Here is an 8856-nt window from a genome sequence, read left to right on the forward strand (position 1 = left end):
TTGTTGTGCCGATACCCACATCAAATCCTGTTGCTCTAGATGTTCATGAAGTGAAGGAAGAAAGGGCATAGAGGATGATCTTGGATTGATTGAGAGACCACCTCATTCCACATTTGGTTGAGAAACAAACAGCCAAGGAAATGTGGGATGCACTTAAAAATTTGCACGAGGCAAAGAACAGGAATAGGAAAATGGCCCTTAAGGACAAGCTCCTCCTTAATACTAGGATGGTCAAAGGAGAGAGTGTGGCCTCCTATCTCACTAGAGTTGCTCAGGTGAAAGATGAGTTGGCAGCAGTTGGAGAGGTCAATTTAGACTCAAAGTTGGTTCATATAGCTTTGAAGGGCTTCACCAACGAGTGGGATGTTTTCATGAAGTGTGTGGTGGGTAGAGAGCATCTTCCAGATTGGAAAGGTTGTGGGATGACTTTAGTCAAGAAGAGATTCGAGAGTGATCTATGAGTAGAGATCAGGTGAAGACAAATGGTGGTGACAAAGAGAATGTGGCCCTTGCAGTAAAGGGTAAAGGCAAGGGAAATGTAAAGGGCAGTGGGGGATCTACTTCCGAGAAGGACATGAGCAAAGTCAACTGTTTTGCATGTCACAAGTTTGGTCACTATGCAGGCCAATGTCCAAACAAGAAGAAAGGTAAGGAAAATGAAAAACATGTAGTTGGTTCAGCTGAGGTTGCTAAGTTTGCAGAGAAGTTCAAGGAGTTCTCCTTGGTATCTCATCTTTCGAGGAGTAATGTCACTGAGTGCGAGAACACTGGAGTTTGGTTTGTCGACAGTGGGGCATCGCGCCACATGACAGGGACTAGAGCTATGTTCTTGAGTATGACAAGTATCGACTCAGACATGTGTGTTGACAATTGGGTGCACACCACACATGAAGTGTGGGGGACTAGATATGTGGGATTCTAGTTGGAGTCAAGAAGATATCTGGAGGGTGACCATGTGCTTTGGGTACCAGCATTGCGAGCAAATCTCCTCTCTGTTGCAGCTTTGGAGGATGACGGATATGTTGCTCTATTTTGTAATGGATAGGTGGTGATTTATCTGATGGGAGAGAATGTGGATGCAGCACGAGTTATTGTCATACATGTGGGCAAGATGTACACACTGGCAGGTCATCTTGTGGATGGTGAGTCCAGATGGATCTCATGTTCAATGGTAGTCCCAGAGGTAGCTGGAGGAGAGGATTCTTCTAGCTCGGTCAAGAGACCATCATGGTTCGAGATGACGGAGAAGGATGCTCAGGGTGGGAGAGAGGAGTCTCCTAGGAGCATGAGTTACTGGCATAGGTCTTCAGTTCAAGGACAGGTAGCAAGAGAGGTTGTTGAGTCAAAGGGAGCTTATGAGTCAAAGGGAGCTTCTAGTTCAAAGGGAGTTGCCACAGTAAACAGTGTGATGGACTCGAAGTCAAATCCCGGAGGTGGTAGAGGTGCCAGAAGTACCTCTCTCTCTAAGAGGGAGTGTTAGAAATTGTAGTTCAGGGGTACTTCTGCAATGGCAGTACCTAGCCTGTAGAAGTGACTGAGCACGTGTCACTTCCTAGACACTTTATTTATAAAGTGGCTTTTTATATTTAATTACTAAAAGTGACTTAAGTGATTTTAGAAAGTGTTTTTTCTAAAAATGACTTAAGTCGTCTCAATGAGAGATTAAGTCATAACTGTTGATCTTGAGATGGCAAGATTTAATGGTTTTAGTAAGTGTGATGAGTTTATAAAAGGCAATTGGGGAAGTGAAGAGGCACACTTTTCAAGAGAGAAAGAGAGGAAAAGAGGGTTAAGGAGAAAAAGAGAAGGAGCAACAAGGAAAGGATAAATTCCAACGCAGCTAGTTGCAAGAGAAGGACACATAGTTGCAAGAGAAGGACACATTTCTCAAAGAAGCTTGCAGTAGGGAAAGGGCACGCTTTTCTAGGAGATTTTCAGCTATTAATGCAAGTTGTACAGCAACAAATCTTGGCACGAAATTTCAGCTGAGAGGGCATGAATTTCAAGGAGAAATATTGTTGTTTTGTACAGGAAAAATTGGCACAAAATTTGAGACAGCAAGGATGTTGTTTTCTAGACTGTTTTCTGGTGCATTTAGTGTTGTCCACACAGTCTGTACAGTCAGTACAGCAGAGGCACAGAATTCTAGACAGCATGTGGCACCTTTTTCGAGAGAGTATTGGGCACAATTTTTGGATAAGTACAATTGGATTTTGCTGGAAATTAATTGTTGTAAACTCAGAAATTTCTCTGTGAGCATTTAATAAAATTGCCTCTTCTCTACCGGTTTTCCCTTTGGGGTTTTTCCAGGGGCTTTGCCCAAAAATCTCATGTGTCAATTTTTGTGGGTTTTTACTGTTATCTTTAGCATTTAAAGTTCAGATTTAGTCTTCAGTGTTTCTGCTCATAAAAATCAGATTGCATGTGTTTGGGTTAAAATACATTATTGCTGAAGGTTTTAATAGAGTCCGAAATCTGAGTGTTGACCAAGTGTTTGACGAAATTCCAACATGAGATAACCACATTGTAGGTGAAATTTCAACAAAATTTACAGTAAATACACTCCTAGCTTCTGATGTAACTTGATGTTGTATGACTTATTATTGGAACTATTACTAAGGAATGAAAGATGGTCTTAATTGGCCATTAACCATCAATTCACCAAATTTTAGATTGCATCCCAAATTGGCACATCCATCCGCTTCCTTATTATTATCCCATAGTATGTGCTTATAACTCATAATTGGGATATCTTTCGTTGCGTTCTTGAAAAGTTTTAAGAGATTATCCAAAAACTTATCTCTTGGAGATGAATCTTTAACCATGTGTTGAATGACAATAAAAAATTCCCCCAACACAATGAGAGAGGAAACCTAATTTTCTTTGGCTTAGAGGATGCCTTGTAGCAAGCCATAGGCTTCTGCCTGATTATTCGTCATCTTACCCAAACCCCACGAGTACTAAGACTTTTTTTTCACCAAGGCCATAGGTAACCCCTCCCAAATATTTACCTATTTCTTCTTTCAAAATTTGAATACTTATGTATTTTTTGGTTGATCAGTTTTTTGGTCCAATCTTTTTCCCAACTCTCAGTTTTGGGGTCAACCAATTCGATCACCAGGGTGGTTCTGACAATATTGGTTCATTGTCCATTGTTCGTTTTTTCGTTTTAACTTTTGAGTCTTGACTCCACATATTGATGACCTTAGACCAAGTCTTTGACTTGTCACTTTTTACTATTTTTGAGTTTGAGCGATTTTGATTTACTATTCCGGTCTTCAACTTTAAAATCTACTATTTTGCTTAGTACTAATCAAATTCTAGAATAATAAATGATAAAATTAAATCAATGTATATAATATTTTACTATTTCTATTTCATTGAATCATTTATCGTGTATGAATCAATGTATTTCATTATTGAATATAAATCATGTTTAATACACACACACCTGACGTCCCCTGATCCCCCTGAATTTCCCTAAAATTTAGGGGTGCTCCCACATGTCCCCCCTCTGCATCTCCCTGTTCCCGCGTCACCCCCATCCCCAAAACTTGGTGGAACATTGTTGTAAATGTTGTGCCATATTTCACATCAATACAAGATTTTGCATTTTAAAAATTACATAAATCTACGGAAGATAGACCAGGAGAGCCAGGTTTTACTTCAAAGGCCAATTTTTGTGATCGGTGGGGAGGGTATCCCTCCCGTCAAAAGTATTGTATACCATTGTAATCTCTGTATATAATACAAAGTTTCTTCTTTACCAGTAGCTCAAAATAAAAAGTAACTATCCAGAAAAGAACAAAATGGTCAATGGGACTGCTACACTGTGATCAAGAACAATATGTTGAGTGCATGAGGCAAACACATTTTAATGCCACACAATGTCAATTGGCATGCCGAAAACCCTACATAAATCGATAAACTATAGCATGATGCAGAAACACGCTATTAGCCAATTGTCACCAAGCATAGACTGAACCAAGGCTGAGTTCAAGGCAGCATAACTTGAAAAGAGAATGATCAATCATAAATTAGACCCACTGAGAGCTCATACAGTACTGCACAAAAAATTGCATGTTTATTTCATTCAGGCAAAAGTTTGGTTTGCAAGAGCCAACAAGAAATGCAGAAACATGCAATGTTTATTTCATTCTGGCAAAAATTTGGTTTGCAGGAGCCAACAAGAAATGCAGAAACATGCAATGCTTATTTCATTCTGGCAAAAGTTTGGTTTGCAAGAACCAACAAGAAATGCAAAAACATGCAATGTTGGATAGCAAATCCCAAATTTGTACAAAAGTTCCACAAACCCGATAACTAAGTAGTTACGTGAAGAATTCTTCATACCAGGCTGAAAACCTCCTCTTCTCCTTCATTCTCTGGTGTCCCTCCTCCACTCTCTGGTGTCCCTCCTCCATTGAATGCCACACTTTCAGGATCCCCTTGGAAAAAGGGTCCAACCCTAAATCCAAATCCAACTTTCTGCAACCCTCTTTCCGCTATCTGGAAAATTGCAGCTTTCCTCTGGTCACTGCCTCCTTTTGATTTAGAGAAGGCCTTCTCAGCTGCCTCCTTCTCTGCTAAAGCGCTCCTAAGTAATTTACTAATATCCCTATTCTCTTCTGTTAAACTTACGACACTATTCTCTAACTCTTTCTTTTCCTTCTTGTTCTTTTGATCGTAATGCCTAAAAATCGCCTCTGCTGACTCAGCAAGCTCTGACACGACCCTTGCCCCAGCTAAGGAGACCTGCAGATGTCCATTAATCTCCAAATCTTCATGTGGATTGTCGGAAAAATCATTTCGATCTTCACAAGATGATTTAGGTTCTTCTGAAACAGATTCTGTTGTTTGAGGATTCTGTGGGTTTTGATCATTAAGCATCTTCATTAATCTCTCAAGCGATTCATGAGCTTTAGAAATGTAAATCTCTTGCTGAGAAAATTTGCGTTTCTCAAATTCATCGGATAATCTTAGTTCCAAACCGTTTAACTTGCCTGAAGTTTCTCGTGCAAATTCCCTTAAATATTCAATTTCTCTCTCAAGCTCGTCCTTCTGCTTTGAAATTTGATCTAACCTGTGGGCAAGCTCTTCCTTTTCTTTAAGAGCTTCATCCCTTTGCTCGTCCTTCTGCTTTGAAATTTGATCTAACCTGTGGGCAAGCTCTTCCTTTTCTTTTAAAGCTTCATCCCTTTGCTCGTCCTTCTGCTTTGAAATTTGATCTAACCTGTGGGCAAGCTCTTCCTTTTCTTTGAGAGCTTCATCCCTTTGCTGGATTGCATCACTTTCCATTATATCAATTCATTTCACCAGACACCACCTGCAATATAATTTATCCATCATCCATCCAAATGAGTGCCCGGGAAGGTCATGTTCTGTGAATTGCGTGGAATTATAACGAGGGTTGATTTGATTTCCGGCAGGGAAACATTTACATTTGTGATTTATCGCCATAACTATTATAAGGGTCTTTCTAATTGCCATCTACCAGTCAAATGCAGCACAAGTCAAAAGAATATCATGCCGGTTAAAGCAATTGAATGATCATTCAGCCCAACATTCATGGCAAGTAAACTCCCGCTTTTAAAAGCTGCCATCCAGAGAGGGTGCACATATTTATATATGTGTGATTTGACAAACTGCCAACGAACCTCTGTTGCTCACTGGAGAATATTGTACAAAAAATTAAATTGTCATTTCGTTTAAAACTTTTCATCACATTTTAATTAAAGTCGTGGTTTATCTCCTTAGCAACCGCGATGAACGCATGAATTTTCATAAGCTTCCTTAATCCGAATCTATGCCTTCAACCTTTCTCCTCGTTCTATATACTTTTTTTGAAGCAATTTTGTATCTCATTTTTAATCTCTCTGATAAGCTAGCTGCTCTCCCTTTTATGTTACCTTTTATTTTCATATCCTTCTGTGTTACCTTTTATTTTTATATTTGATTGATAAATAATAATAATAATAATTTTATGAAAAATAATTTTGATATAGTTTTTTTAAACTCTTAAATTATTTAAAAATTAATATTTTTAAATTTTTTAAAATTTTAATATTATTTTATGTATTTGAGTTAATTATTATTGTTGATGTAAAATTTGATAAGGGAATTAGATATTAAAGATTTGGCTTTATAACTTAATCAAGATTTGGATTGGATTTAGACCAAAGAATATGCAAAGTTTTTGAAAATAAAGAGTGTTTTCCTTTTTACCCTAGTTTTAAGTCTGACTAGTTTTAAATCTCACTAGTTTTAAATGGTTTCACAACATACTTTTTTGTAATTTATGGAGATGATACTTGTTTATTATTTACTATTTTTACTAGTGTAATTGACATTTAAGAGTGATGGCAGTATAGGGACAACAATATTGTGGATTTGTAGGAGGTATAATAGTTTAAATTTGTTGTTTTTTTGTTTAAACATATCAACCCTAAGAGTTGTTTTTATGTCAACATGTTGATGAATATAGTAATTCATATAAGAAAATATTTTTATTTATGAGGGGTTGTTGGCTCCATAAAAAGAATTCACATAAGAAAATATTTTTATTTACGAGGGTTGTTGCTCCATCAAAAGAATGTTGTATCTTTTATTATGTAATATAATGAAAGTTATAGATTTTTTCCTATGAAAAGATAAAAAATAAAAATAAAACGAAAAAATTTAATCAAAATTTGAAATTTGTAATATTAAAAAAAGACATAAAAAAAAACCAAAACATGTTAAAGATTACTGTGATCCATGTCAAATGTGATCTTACCAGTACATTTAACAACTTAAATTAATCCCACAAATTATAAGTATTAACAAACTAAAAAAAAATTATCATTCTATATTTAAGAAAAAGATTTACCTAGAAATCACATTGGAGAATTTTCAATAACTCGTTTGAAACCATCCACTGTGGTTCATTGTCATGACAAGATAAGATGAATAAGCAAAACCATTCAGTGTGGTTCATCATCAGGACAAGATGAATAAGCAAATCATGGCACGAGCTTAAATAGAGATCCATGTAAAGACCATTAGTTTATATAGCAACTATAATAAATGGCTAATCTATGAATAATATTATTTAATTTATAGCATTAATTATTAGGATCCAATTATATTAAATTAATTATTATCATTCTATATTTACTAATTTCTCCTCATATATAGTTTTTTTATACTAATTAAAATTAAATTATATATATACTAATTAAAATAATTATTTATTTATTTATTTTTGTACTAATTAAAATTAAATTAAGTAAAAATATATTTAAATTTTTATTAATTCAATCATATGAATTACTAAAACAATAATTATTAACAATATTTAAAAATAATTATTAACAATAATTATTTTTATTATTTGAAAGATTTTAAATATGAATTCCCCGGATGCGGGTGATAGAACGGATGGGACGCGCGTTTAAATGCGGCCACATGCCAGCCATGCGCAGTCGCAAGGAACACACATGGGCGCAGGCCTGTTTTCAGCCGCGCGGGAGTGGTCTGTTTGATATTTACCAGAGGAGCTTAAATGCTCCGTCCACCCTTGTACGCAAGCCAGGGTCCGGCTCCTCGGCTCGCATGAAGGTTGCAGTAATGGCGGACGGGTTTCGAGGAGCAGGCAGGTATGATAAATGCAGTGGTGGGTTGGGCTTCACTGCGCCTGTTTATGGTCTGTTCATTGTTCAACCTCAGGGTATGTTTATGCAACCTCTGGAGCTGCGAGCAGCTCCAAGCGGCTGCCTTTCCGTCTGGGCCAACCCTCCGCTTGTTTGTGGTCTCCCCGGGACTGGTTTGATTCTCAATTTCGCTCTGCGCTCTATACATTCGGGCCCTGCAATCATGGTTAGGCCTCGACAGCGAATGCTCAGCCGTCGAGGCACCTCCCGTGGAGGGTCTTCGCGCCCTCCTGTAGATGATACTTCTCCCCATTGCTGCCATTGCCATTGCCATCGTACCCTTGAAGCCAACCCCCTTCAGTCCAGTCAATTCCTGGATTCAAGCGCTCCTGATTCTGCTTCCTCGCCCGCCTTCGGCTCTGCCATTTTCAATTTCAACAGTTCTTTGAACTGCCCCCGGATCAGCGCCCATGTGTCGGTTCTCTTCATCGAAGAATCCCCGGATGGCAGCGATACTCAAGACAGTCAGGGGAAGCAGCCAGCTGATGGCTCAGAGAAAGTCATGAAGACGCCCACTGCAGATCCAGGGAATGTCTCAAAACGCCCTCTGGCTCAGGAGGCGATGATCAGCCAAAGAGAAGATGTCAACATGGAAACCGCTCCAACTACAGCGGAGGTGGAGGAATACGGGTGGTGCCGGGTGGTTGAGGAGGAACCTGAAGAATAGCGGCATCTTCATTCCAGGTCTCTGCGGCACATCTGTTAGGACTTTCAGCCTCTCTCGATGTTTTGATTATGTTTTGGTTTTTATGTTTATGTTCTGATGGCAAATTGTCTATGTTTGGGTCTTGGGTTCTGGAATCTTTTTCTGTGGTTGGGAAGTGTTTGTTTCTCCTGCACGGGATTAATCTGTTGCTCTGCTAGCGCCCCTGCGAGGGCTGGTTTATTTTTGGTCTGGTTAAGTCCTCGGACATTGCAGTCTCAGTTGTTCCAAGCTGCCATTACAAGCAACTGGTTCTTTCTGTCTTGAAATGATGTAACTGTTATCTGTTTATGTATATAATAGAATAGTTTTAACGAAAAAAAAAAAAAAAAACAAAAACAAAAACAAAAACAAAAAAAAAAAATTTAAATATGAATTACTAAAACAATAATTAATTTTATTATTTAAAAGATTTTAAATATGAAAAATATTAATGGCATAGTCATATATTAAAAATAGTTT

General features: G+C 37.8%; 1 protein-coding gene across 1 annotated transcript in view; it reads right to left on the reverse strand.

The window, feature by feature from the left end:
• LOC149152139 (uncharacterized protein At3g49055-like) overlaps positions 1-5594 on the reverse strand; it is a 171517-nt gene extending 165923 nt beyond the window's left edge. Inside the window, exon 1 of the mRNA XM_089437994.1 lies at positions 4354-5594. Within this exon, the coding sequence (XP_089294120.1) occupies positions 4354-5298 (945 nt within the window). The 5' untranslated portion in view covers positions 5299-5594. The remainder of the gene's footprint in view (positions 1-4353) is intronic.
• Positions 5595-8856: the final 3262 nt, after the last annotated feature.

The sequence above is a fragment of the Pinus tabuliformis genome, chromosome 9, assembly GCF_031772625.1.
Source record: "Pinus tabuliformis cultivar Carrire ecotype Pingquan chromosome 9, CPIR1, whole genome shotgun sequence".
Classification (NCBI taxonomy): domain Eukaryota; kingdom Viridiplantae; phylum Streptophyta; class Pinopsida; order Pinales; family Pinaceae; genus Pinus; species Pinus tabuliformis.